Here is a 13,261-nt window from a genome sequence, read left to right on the forward strand (position 1 = left end):
GGTTGCTGGATATTAGCGGAAAGGAGAGGAAGTAGCTACTCAATATCGTTTCTTTCTCTCACGCTTCTCAAGGTTTCAAGCTCAGTTGCTATGTTCACGAGCTGGAAATGTTGGAATGGGTAAGGAATGTTGAGTATAGTTCATTTGCGGTAAAATAAATATTTTTACAGCCTTGGCATAATTTTTCAATCTAAGAAATTTCGAACTTTGCGACAAATAAAGTGTACCTAGTCCATTTTTTCTTTTCGATTTTGAGTTTGATGCCGCAATAACTTATACAATATTCACTAACGGTAAATGGCTGTTGTATTAGCTTTAAAATATGAATACGCTGTGCATTAAAAATTAATATCTTTATATGTTTTCATAGTGTTTTTTTAATTTTTTAAAAAATATATTTTGGTGTCAAATTTTCCGAATTTTAGATGGTTCCTGAAAAAAATGTATTCGTAAAATCGCGGCTTCGTTCAGTCCGGGCTCCGTAAAATCGAGGTTCTAATGTACTCTTAATTCTGAAGTTAAGTTCTGAACATGTTATTTAAGGGTTTATCAATGCCGTATTTACGCGCAGGCTATATAGGCTGTAGCCTATGGGCCCGCACCACAAATGGGGGCCCGCACCACACGACACGAAAAAAAAAAATTATACTGCGATGTGGATCTTCTTATATTCTTAAAATACGCGTCGACATAGTATGTCCAGTTGTTTTGTGTGGATTAATTGCGCCGAACTAAACTCTTCTGTGGAAAGCTGATATATGAGTTATGTCAGCATTTAGAAATTTTCGATTATTTTCATTGGTTTTGGTGTCACTTAATTCCTTAACATCTAAATACTGTTTGGTTAAATAGTCTAGTTTAATAATAAACTAATTTTTTCTGTGCTTTACTACTGAATCCATCTGTGCTAATTTTAAATGATAAGCAATTATGATTCATATCGAAACATAGTAATATTCATTTAATTGTGAAACAATTTTTGACTGTAATTATAAGCGTAGTTCAGGTGTTACATTTAAAAACAACTGTTTTCTGACTGTGATAACATACTCAAATCGTTTCTCTCCCAAAGTTGAATCTTTTGATCAACACGTTTTAAACTTTATAATTATTTTAATTTAATTTGTACGCGACATTTATTTAGGGGTAAAGAGAGCAATTAGTTGAAGGACTGTATTCTTGATATCCGTGTACCCGAGACGCTTCAAAAGTATAAGGACTCTATTCCTGCATTTGTGTTTCTAAAAATTCATTTGTTTCAATAAAATAGTTAATATTTAATTAATAAAGTAGCCAATAAAGATTTTTTTATGGCGAATGAGTACTGTGGTCTATTATTTTAGTAACAGGACAAAAAATTTTAACAGGGTCAGAACTGGAACTATTTTATGGCTAGTAACAAGCCGCAGTTAAGTCTTCCAAAATATTAAAAATACTTCATACCCCTAAGTCTGGCCCCCCCCTACAAATTATCATATGGGCGCCCTTGATAGAGGGCGTATGTGGGCTAGAGAGGGGGGTCGGCAGCGGTGTGATGCATAGTCCTGGTCAACATCAGTACTACAAAAAAATATATATATATATTAAAATTTTAGTTTATAAGGTAAAATTAATATTTAATCTCTATGTAAACTGTAAACTCGTGGACAGTATTTTCACCTCATGATACTAAATTTTACTCCTTAAAAATTTATCACTTATAAGAAAAATTGTAAGTTTTGCCCCAATATTTGGCGGATGCTTCCCCATTCAGTAGGCATTTTAAACGTTCATGTACCTAATCAACTCCCGACCCAAGGGGACGTTGACTTTTCAAGATCAGAAGATCAAATTTTATTTCTGTCTTTTGCTAGTCGTTGCTTGACCTCAGCCAATCACAGCCGCCGTGTGACGTGTCTTCACGCACTGGACATGCAAAATTATAGACTAAATAGCCTTCTCTTTGAACAAGTATTAGGACACAATCATAAGCAGTAGTACATCATTAGGGGAATGCATATTTTGCGAAACGATTCTGAGACTACCTGAAAGTTAAAACACTGTAGCACTGCCTGTGTTTCGTAAGTGGGTGAGTTTCTATCAGATACATGTTGATTATTACAACACCAATCACAGGAATTCATTGCAGAAGCAAACTCGTCGTGAGTGACTCAGTCAAATAATGCAAAGACTTCTCTCGCAGACTGCCGCTAATCATAAGGAAGAAACTGCTGGTGTGGGTAAGGCCTAAGCGCCCAACCCCTGCATGGTTGAATCTTTCTGCCCCGCTCAACTCTTCTTACCTGGACCTTATTCCCTCTTGTCCAGTAGTTTTCTTGCTTGCTTTAATGCATGTTTAGGCCAGGCAACCAAAAGGGCGCCAATCGCGGCCATGGCTGGCCAATAAACCCCAATTAGCACACGATGCACGCACCCTAGTTCTGCATGGTTAAAACCCCGAAATGTAGAGTGTTTAGGCTTCGGCCTGAGACACACTTAGGTCCACCCCTAACCTGGACCGGGGAGGAGGGGGGGTTTCCAGACACACACACTTAGATTAACTTAGGCTAGGAAAAAAAATTGAGGTGGCGATGTTGGTTTAGGTGGCACGCCGCGGACACGTGAGAAGTTCCTGTGGACGAATTGTAGGCATCGGACGCGCGCTGCATAATCTAAAGTAAAGCCCCGGCTTTGAATTTTTATTTTAAGCCTCCCTAATGCGAATAAATAATGCGTGTCATGTGCGAACATGCAGATATTCTTAGACATTGTTTTAATGACGGTAGTGACTGTGCCTGATGTTGGAAAATTTTTAAACGTATTTTTTTTATCGGCTAAAGAAAGAACTCAGAATTAAAAGAATTTTTGCAGAAAAAAAAAGGCAGTATTAATTTTTCTCAGCAATACATTCAACCCCTCGGAGTAAGAAAAACTTTGATTTATACTGTCAGTTGAGATATTTAAATGTGTTTGGCTTCATAAATTATATAGTAAATTTTCAACTAATAGGGATTCCACGAAGTAGCTAACTACATGCATTTCTCATCAAATTAAATAGCCCACTGAATTTTGATTAAAATTACTCCTTACAAAAATTACTAAAATTAGGTTTTAGATATTTGACATTATTTTTTCTCCAGTTTTTTATATGGTACTTCTTAAAACATAATGTGCAATAGCCCATTGCTTTTTGGTATATAAAAATTGGCTCTTTCACAAATGTCTAAAAAAGTTAAGTTATTCTAATTTCTTTACAAAGGCGGTTTAAAAGGAGTGAAAGGTGTCGAAACAGCAACCCAATCAAAGCACATCTTCTGTAAAACAGGCATGATAGCATGGTTATACTCACCAGAGGTCCCAACCCCCTTCCCCAGGCAAAACTCGCTTTAGCATCGATATGGGTTCAGCAGAGATGTACTCAACAAAGGATTATAGTATTAATTTGTTTTTAAAGCCACTTATTCACTCAATGTCTGCCACTGTAAAACGTTCAGAACATGAAATACTGTCTGTATTCATCAGTAAAATCTTATTGGAAGTCTGTTGTGCCTTTAGTTGAGACTTTTCATCGACTTATGTTATTTTAAATTAAATTACACAAATAATATATAGTACTAAAATTCTATCTTTTAAGGCTGTCACACGGGATCAGTCTCAACATTACATTCGGAATTGCAGTGTGTGAGCAAGGATGATGAGCTGATCGGTCGTAACTGATGAACTGGCGAACTGACGGCTTCCCATCAAATCGGACTGTCCAAACTGCCGCGTGTGGGAACAGCGTCTCGCCGGTCCAAACAATCAGTCCATCAGTTGAGTGTCGTTGTAGACATCTTTGTATAGGCTCTTTAGTTGCTTCGCTATTTTTTTGACGTGATAACGTCTTATAAATCTATGAATGCCGGCTGCACGCACAAAAAATTGTCACGTTCCGCCTGAGCCGAGCATGCAATAACCGGACAACCACAGTGCGAGGAAATCTTCTATAATATCAAACAGGTTAAGGCGGGCTTTTTAACTAATTGTTTGTGAATATATTTAAACAAATTATTTAAATTAAATTTGCAAAAACTGTAAATAATATTTGAAAATTAAAAAGTATGCAACTTTTCATCAATGTTTTCTTATGACGTTATGACGTAAAATTTGTAGCATGTGTGCTACAGCCTCTACCTTTGATAATGTTTATGTTGGCAGAAATGGTTAACTTATTTTATTAACCTTTTCGGAGGCCGTGGTAATAAGAGTTATTTTGGATTTAAGTTTGTTATATTTTGTTTTAAAAAAGGAAATTGTAATTCTTGTTTATCATTTTTAATTTTAAGATTTTAAGTTATTAAATTGGTCTGGAAAGTTCGAGGACACTACCGAATATTTTGGTAATCGCTGCGCTAGGCGGCGCGCGAGCAGAACAGCTGAGTGTGTGACGTCAGGGGTGACTGGCGAGCGGCAGTCGCCTGGTGGGCCCGGGCGGGCGCGGACGTGTGTTAAACGCGGGTTGGCCATGGTGATGGTTCCACGTCGAAGTGACTTGCCGGTCGAACATCTGAATATGAGTGTTCCTTTTGAATATGAACGGGGTTCATATATATATATATAATTTAGAACGCGTTGGTACGATGAAACGCGAGTGGTTGGTGAGGCATGTGTGAATGTCGTGAGGATTTTCCAAGGATGAATTATGTGCGCCAAACAAAACTCCAAGACGGTATGGCGAAGGATTCGTCATATCCGTACAATTACCCGCAGCTACGGTAACGTGTTATGGCAAGGGTTTGCCATTAAAAACACTTGTGAGCAAACGAGTGTATTTGGTGACCGGACATCTCACCGTCAAAAAAGCAAGTAAGTGCCAGCCATGCCACTGCCCCGTTGACCCCTTTGACCCCTGGTGCGAAACTATAATCTGTGGAGTTTTGAGATTTAAATTAACGAACTAATAACACTGAAACTGGGATTTTACGTTCAGCTTGTTCACCCAATCCCTGCTAGACGTGGAAGAAAAAAGGCGTCGACCGTTAGAAAATGACTTAACTGAGAAGGACTTGTTAACCCATAATTTGTAATTTGCTAAATTTTTGATATATTGATTTGGATGCTAATGTGTGTCAAAGTTTTACTAGATTTCGCCTATTTGATGGTAAATTCTGTTAATGGGTATTTACAGTAGTGCTACGCCCGGTGCGTATCTATATTTGTATTTGTATTAATATGTTCTTATATATTTTTAATGCCTTTTTGGTAATTATATTTAATTTTTCGGAGTTCCGAAGTAAATGATCCAAATTATACTTTTTTGGGGGATTTGTTAAAGTTTTTTTTTTTTAGTATTATTATATAGCATTTTTTATAAGTAGTAATAGGGTATGTATTTTATGATGTATGCGCTGATTTGTGATGAAACGATTTTATGGTATATTTATATATATATTTATTAAATGTTGCTATATACTTTTTGCGTCTTTTTAACTTGCTGCCTCCTCTCACTGTTCGCAATCTTATTAGTATTTTTTGAGCCTGCCATTAGTTTGGGTTTTAATATTTTTTTGGGTTTACCTGCGCTCGCGGTCCGGGGCAATATAGGAGTTTACTGTGTCGCGGGTTGCATAAGTTGTTTGGTTTGGCCGGGGTTTAGGGCCAAACTTTACAAATTATCGTCCGTAAACAGACTTTACAGACAACCCCCTTTTTTCTTTCCTTTTTCTAAATAAAAGTGCAACTGCTATCGCAACATCCAAAGTTTCTTCCACATTCTACAATGAAACTTTACATCGAACAGCAGCAACAAGTTTGATCGTGTGTGGGGAATGCTCACTGTAAGAGTTTAGAAAATAAAATACAGTCTGTTTTCATCACGATAATCTGAGATTTTTAAAATACTTTTGATGTAATTTTTATATTGCGATTACAAAGTGAAGTTATTTTTTTCTCCGAAAGGTCATTTATCAGTGTGTACAATCCAACTCCTGTGAAAGATTGCAAGGATAAAAAAAAGCACGTGAAAATTCTAAAACATTTTATTGAAAACAATTTTCAGCATAATAGTAATAAATACAAAACGGAACAATGAACGATTAGACACATTTCTTGTTGAGTCTACAATATTACACAGCTTCCTAGTCTCCGAGGATACGTACCATTACCGAATTCAGTTTCAGACGAGCCTGACGCCTTAGTGGTGCTTATTCTCCAAAGAGCATGTACTTCACAAATCTTCCATCTTCTTGGCTACCCCACGTCATCCACTATTCCTTACGTTAACAAATTGTCCATAAATAATATCGTTCATGTAATTGTTTCGTATGTAAGCATTATGGTATCACCTTAACACAATTTTTTTTTCAACCACACTAAAAATTTTTTTGCACCTTATTAAGTACACTTCAGCGGAAGGGGTCACACACAAGCCCATGTGCAACGTCATGTTGGGGAGTTCTACACTGAACGCAGTTTATGAGTACGATTATCCAGACTACTAGCATCAGTCCTGCCAACATTAATACACTCTACTATTTCGAGGGGATTAGCTGTTCTGTATTGTGTAAAAAAGAATGAAATGATCTACAGTCATCAAACCAGTTTAGAAAGCCAAAAGATGCAAAGACATAAGCAGCAATATAGTTCCATCTCTTAAACCTGTAAATGCAACCAGATGCATTGAACATTGAAGAAATTGAGTTCACAGAAGCTTGATTTTGCAACGAAATTATTTTATTCCAAAAGGTTTAATTAAAATATTAAATAGAGGTGTAGCCTGGAAGATATATGGCAAACAAAGCCTGAAATTAAGGTGTGATGCCAATTAAAGTATGAAATGTTTAGGGGCTAATCCTATTATGTAATGAAAAATTACAAATAAATCATTTAGAAAAAACTGAATAAAATAAGACTAAAAAATAATAATTACAGAAATGGGACTAAATTACTAAATAATTTTTTTATTAAAATTAATAATTATTTAAGATACACCTTTTGTACATGCAAGAAACCAGTTAGCAAACTTAACTAAGTAGGCCTACTGCACAATTCAGAATATGTATAAAGAATCATTTTTTTTCAGGTACTTAGTGTAACAATACTCATGCTAATACTATATTTTGTGATATATCTAATTAATTTTATACCAAGTGTTTGGATAAATTATTAAAATATTTTTTTCACACACATACAAAAAAAAAAGACATCTGTAAATGTGAAAGGCTTTATAAAACTTGCACAGCAAGCACTACAGTAAGAAATTATTTTGGAAATGCTGTTAGCTTCTCATTCAAAATATCATACACAAGGAACAAGTTCATTTGTTTTATAAGCTCTTTTTGTATAATTAATAGGCAGTCATCAGCAATACTGAAACATTTGATTACTATACAGTATTTGAGAATTCAATTATAATTTAAAGAATAGATTTCTCAATAATTTGACTATAGTTTTAATACAAGTGCTTATGCTGAATAAACTGAGTGTTCACTAATACTTCCCCACTCTTTAAATGACCCCAAGACACCTTGACAAGGTTACCCTAAAAAAAAACCACTGACGCTAATAAGTAGTCACTCAAAATTCCATATGCTTGCTGTCAAAGAAACTAGGAGCGCTTAATCGCATTTACATTATCGGCATTTTTGTCAGGCATGGAATTTGCTCGTCTAGGTCAAGGAGAAAGAAGTTAGGGAATGGTGTGTAATCTTTGCTGTAAAAATAATTAAGTCAAAATGGAAACCAACCCCTCCACTTTTTACTTCTGGATAGCTACGTAATCATTTTCCTGTTTACCTATACCTTATGAAGTTTAATGCTAATTTCTTGCTGGTGTGTTGTTAACATCTTTATTTGACAATACTCCCTTCATGATGGCATTTTTACGATTATTTCTACTAAGTTCCTTTAAAACAATTATTAAACCTCTAGAATTTCCCTTTTAAACAGCTATGGTTTGTTTTGATAACCAATCGCTTACCAGAGTGACTTCAACTTCAGGACAAACACCTTCTTCATAGAGTAATACTTACATGGTGTAATTTTCCGGAACAGGAAAAAGTTAGTGACTTTCAACCAAGTGTCAGAACCGAATTACTTTTTTTTTTTTTTTGACGAGACAACGTCTAATAAATCGATGAACGCCGGCTGCACGCACGAAAAAGTGTCCCGTTATGCACATTGTAGGCTTGCGCCGCATCTATCTCTCTTCCACTCGATTGGAACAACCATCAATTTGACTTTTTCGAGGCACATTAAACTTGAAACACTCCCATTCGTTTCCTACTTTTCCTATCATCGTCCTATCCTTAACAGAATTACACAGATTGGAAGAAGTTAAATAGCAAACATGTATAAAAGTTATAGTTAAAATAATCTCTTCGTTAAAGTAATAAACATATTTGAATTAATGAGTGCAAATAAAAGTAAATTTATCAATTAAATTGTATATTTCATTTCACTCCTTTGTATCCATACAAAATAGTGATAATTCAATAAAAATGATTCAATTTTATTCATAAAAGTATGCAATAATTTTATCAATGTTTTGTTATGACATTGTCACGTTAAACTATCGCCCGTAAACCAACTTTACAGACAACCAATTTTTGTTTTTAACAAATATCTTAAGTACATGTACATGTTTGTACAGCACATTAAAATGGATTATATAAGCATAAAACAAGTTAAATTTTAATGTTTTACACTTCTACATTGACTTTATTTTCCTCATGAAAAACCAGTGAAGCAAAAATAACAATAACTTAGAGAAATTCGAAAACATAACAGGTTTGAATATCAGTATGATGGACTGTTTTGACTGATAAATAGGGGGAAAAAAAACAGCAGGCTAATTAATGTCATCACTATCAACAAAGCGTCACTATAATATGGCCCCTACCAACTGAAAATCTAACAGCTCAAAAAAGCTAAAAGTTATATACTTGTTTACATATTTTCTGAAAAATAAAGAGACATATTAAAATGAAATTCATTTAGATACTCATGTGAAAGAGAAACAATTACTTATTCCCATAAAATCACCTCTAAATTATACACCACAGATATTAAATTTTGTTGGTGCAGTCAGTTTGATTTGATGGTATTGATTGATTGTATTTTCAGTATTGCTTATGATGGTACGTTCACACAAACAACTCAGCTAAAAAAATTAATAAACAACAGATTTTTTGAAAACAATGTATGTAATGTTACAAACAAGAGAAATTTACAAATTGTGAAAATGTGTTATTTAAAAGTAGTCTAATACTAAGAAATCATAGTGAGAATCTGTGTTTTTCAAGGCAGAAAATTAATTTTTTCATCATGAAATCAGTCTTGGTGCTGGTGAACTATGCCTTATTCTAAGCTACCACTAGCATTTGAGCTAACACATTAAATAATACAAATCACAGCTTTATTTTACGCTCAACTTGCCAAAACATAAATTATATGTAATCCTTGTATTTTTTAACAATAATTCTGATACCAACCCTCAAGTAATGTGCACACTTCAATGATATTTTATCCAATAAATCAGAAGTGGACAATCCTCAAGCAAAAATTACTAACAGATTAAGAAGATTTATGTTCGATTAATTTTATCACTTACTCAAACTCGCAAACAAGAATTCATGAATTGGGTGTTGGTGACAGATTACACAGATAACCACAATATCATTAATCAAACAATCTATTTACAAACAACATTTTACAAAAAAATCAACGATGTCTTTTGTTCTGAAAATACTAACTATTCTATCAAAAGCAGCACTTGATAATCCAACTCTTTCGCTCGACAAGTTTGTTTCTCGACCATTTTACATTGTTTGTATGAAACTTCTCACCAACAAGTAATTTATATGTTCCTACAGCTAAAACAGGAAGAGTAGAGTGATTGGGTTATTTAAGCGCGAATGTGTGTTTAGATTTAAATTTATAGCAAATATGACTCAGGAAACCATTTACTCTTTAAGAGCTGTCCGAGAAGGGGTGTCTATTTAAGAGGCAAGTGCAGTTGTTTTACATTAATTACAAATAAATGACTACTATCAATATTGCATTAACACGTTAAAAGAATTTGTTTTTAAATTTAGTTATTAGCATCAAAAATGAACAGATGTTTGGTTATTAGTTACTATAATTTTTGTGTATAAAATTATATTTGTATAAATATTTTGGAGAACGTTAGACATAAAAATACTTTAGGCAAAAAAAATTTATTTATATTTACCTTGTGATTCGATTGTCCATGCCTTGCAGTCTTCGATAATGTGTAAAACAACTGCCTACAAACAGAAATTGATGCATAAAAATATAAAGAGTAATGTAAAGCACTCTGTAAACCTTTTGTAAGTGCCATGGATTGGAATGAATGACGTAGTGGACAGCTCCTAATGACATCATTTTCAGTCACGTTATTAAGAGAGAATAATTCTGTACATGTAGAATAAGTGTAAACTAGAGTAATTCCAAGGCGTTACTATCATTAAGATTTGTATGTTATCGAAGTGATGTATTAACTGATGAATCTAGTGGCTACCTAGGTTCCCGGAATTAAGTTAGGGATTGTCTGTATTCGAAGACCCAGCAACTCCATCTTATGATTGTATCCGCACTGTAGTCGTAGTGTTTTGGGCAAACAAAATTAAGGACTTCTTTTCCTACGAGTATTACGACACATGCAGTAATTCTCTTTCCGTTTGAAAATTGTAATTTACCTAGGATTGTTTTGGTAATAAGCAACTGAAAACAAACTTTTGTTGAAAGGCATTTCTCACATCGATCTCAGCTTTATTATATATATATATATTTTTCGAATTTCGAATCGGAGAATAGATAGCTGCTCAAGTTGGCGCGGATCAAGTCTTGTCGCTTAATGTATTTTGACAGCGCTGTGTATGATGAGAAAAAATAGCAACAGGATCCAAAAAATTATCACGCATGAACTCACAACCAGGATGAAAATGGAGTAATGTATATTGCTTCATGTTAATTTCCACTGATTTTAACACCATTTCACGAAGTCGGCTTTACGTAATGTTATCCCTCCAGAACATATATTATGTTACCGGAATTCTGAAAAGTTTTCAACTAACACCTTATTGCTTTCTTTTTTTTAATCTGCTACCGATGCAGTTTTGGGCTAGGTCTTTCATTTCCTGTTCATGCTTGATAACTTCACACCGTGCTACACAGAGCCACAACCACAGGTTTCACATTCAAAACATTTCTCCAACTCTCTCAAAAAACATCCTATATGCTCTTCTCATTAATCAGCACGTTTCATTTCGAAACGAAGTGGGTACCTTCTCTCATGGGGGAAAAAAGGGAGAATCCGGTTCAAAAGCAAACGAACAATCTGACTGCTTTATCATTACCTCTCTGCTTCCCGCGGGGGAAAAAAAAAAAAAAAAAAAAAAACAAGACAGCATGAACACGTCCAAAAACTTTCCGGATACTTTTTTTTGTGTCATCAGATAACATGCAAGTGTACACGATGATGTAATTCACACAGTTAAAAATTACAAAGATGTATTTTTTTTGTTTGTTTTTTGAATTGACATCATACCGAGTCGAGTGGAGCAGGTGAAAACGTTTTCCCCGGGCACGAGTGCGAGACAGCCAGGGTGCCGGTCTCGTCCGGAGTCCAGGGCGGGGGGAAGGGGGGGGTCGGGCCGCCGCGGGGCTCTGTCCTCGGAGCGGGCGGCAGACACCAGACCGGCGCCGCGGCGCGGGGGAGGATGGCGGGGTCCCTCCGGCGCGGTCTTCACGACTGCTGCTGTTCGTCATCGAGACTAAGGCACTCCTTCAGGTAGTCCTCCATGGAGCGATACACGTGGCCCAGAACTCCGAGCAGGGCGTGGCCCTCGTCTGCATAGCTCTGCGCGGCACAGAACACGCGCAGCTCGCTCAGCGCCCGGCACTTCACCACTGCTTCGCTTTCGGGGAGTGCACAGTCACAGTCGCACCCAGAAACTTCAACTGCAGGCAGGGCCGCAACTAGAGTCTCTGGCACCCGGGGCATGAATGGATTCATGCACCCCCCCCCCCCCCTCTTTTTTTGCACATACCACACCAATAAAGCGGGGGGGGGGGGGGGGGGGTCCGTGGGCCCCGCCCACGGAAAAATGATGCTATTCAAGCATTTTCCATACCTACATGTAACAGTTTCTGTGCTACTGTACCTTCCATGCATGAACCCGCTATGTCCATAAAGTAGTCCGTATAATCACTAGACTTGTTCGTCAAATATGTTGAGATGTTATATTGTAAATCAGATTAGACATTCCTGGCATGCAAGTTAAAAAACTTTTTACCAGTTACCAGTTGTAGTAGGAATTACAATGCAAGCGATTTAGCGATTTTTGTGCCTCCCCCCCCCCCACCCCCCGCCACCACAGCTTTGCGCCCGGGGCGTATGCCTCGCTTTCCCACCCCTAGTTGCGGCCCTGACTGCAGGTTCATCATGAAAAAATAAGTTGAAATCATATAATGCCGTCTAAAGTCCTTCCCAGGCCTGGCATACGCCTTTGAAGTACCTACTGGTTTGTTACAAATAACAGAAATGATTTGAGATGGGACATCATGCATCTGGATAGTGATATATATTTTTTTTACTTTAAATGCAATCATCAATTTCAATTCGTAGGTAACCAAATATCAGCTTGTAAATGTCACACCCATGCCTTACCTGGGACTCGAAGCCAGGACCCCTCGCACCGTAAGCCGGTGTGCATCCGACTACGCTACGGAGGTCGGCGCGTATGGATAGTGTTTAACTAAACAAAGTTCCACAATCTCTGCAAAATTAGGAGTAACAACATGACAGAAAAAATGTATGGGGTTACTTCCAATAATTACCAAGAAATAATTTTACGGCAGCGACAAGTTTTGCGGAGGTTGAAGAACCTTGTCCAATTAAATATTATGCAGGAATTCGGTGTTCGCCAAAGGCATATTTAGCTAATTTTTTTAATTTAAATTAGTTAGGGTGGCCTTCGGCAGTGACACCAGCAGCCCTAGGGTAATGCAAATCGTAATCATATCATATCATATCATATCAAATCAAGCAAACCTCAGTAAGCAATTTGGGTCAACGTAAGGTAGTTCAATCATCATCAGCAATCAATGATCATCATGTAAATTTTACAACCATGCCTTACCCGGGACTCGAACCCAGAACCCCTCGCACCGTAAGCCGGTGTGCATCCAACTACGCTACAGAGGTCTGCATATTTAGCTAAAAAAACGGAAAAGTAGGGTGGGTGAGGGATTTTTTGGAATTCAACTTTTTTAATGGAGA

At 36.5% G+C, this 13,261-nt stretch overlaps 1 protein-coding gene across 2 annotated transcripts in view; it reads right to left on the bottom strand.

Moving 5' to 3' along the window:
- Positions 1–5,980: 5,980 nt before the first annotated feature.
- LOC134539147 (inactive dipeptidyl peptidase 10) overlaps positions 5,981–13,261 on the bottom strand; it is a 266,724-nt gene continuing 259,443 nt past the window's right edge. For both annotated transcript variants that reach the window (XM_063380902.1, XM_063380903.1), the window contains one exon: positions 5,981–11,839. In XM_063380902.1, the coding sequence (XP_063236972.1) occupies positions 11,726–11,839 (114 nt within the window). In that variant the 3' untranslated portion in view covers positions 5,981–11,725. The remainder of the gene's footprint in view (positions 11,840–13,261) is intronic.

This window comes from Bacillus rossius, chromosome 14, assembly GCF_032445375.1.
Source record: "Bacillus rossius redtenbacheri isolate Brsri chromosome 14, Brsri_v3, whole genome shotgun sequence".
Taxonomy (NCBI): domain Eukaryota; kingdom Metazoa; phylum Arthropoda; class Insecta; order Phasmatodea; family Bacillidae; genus Bacillus; species Bacillus rossius.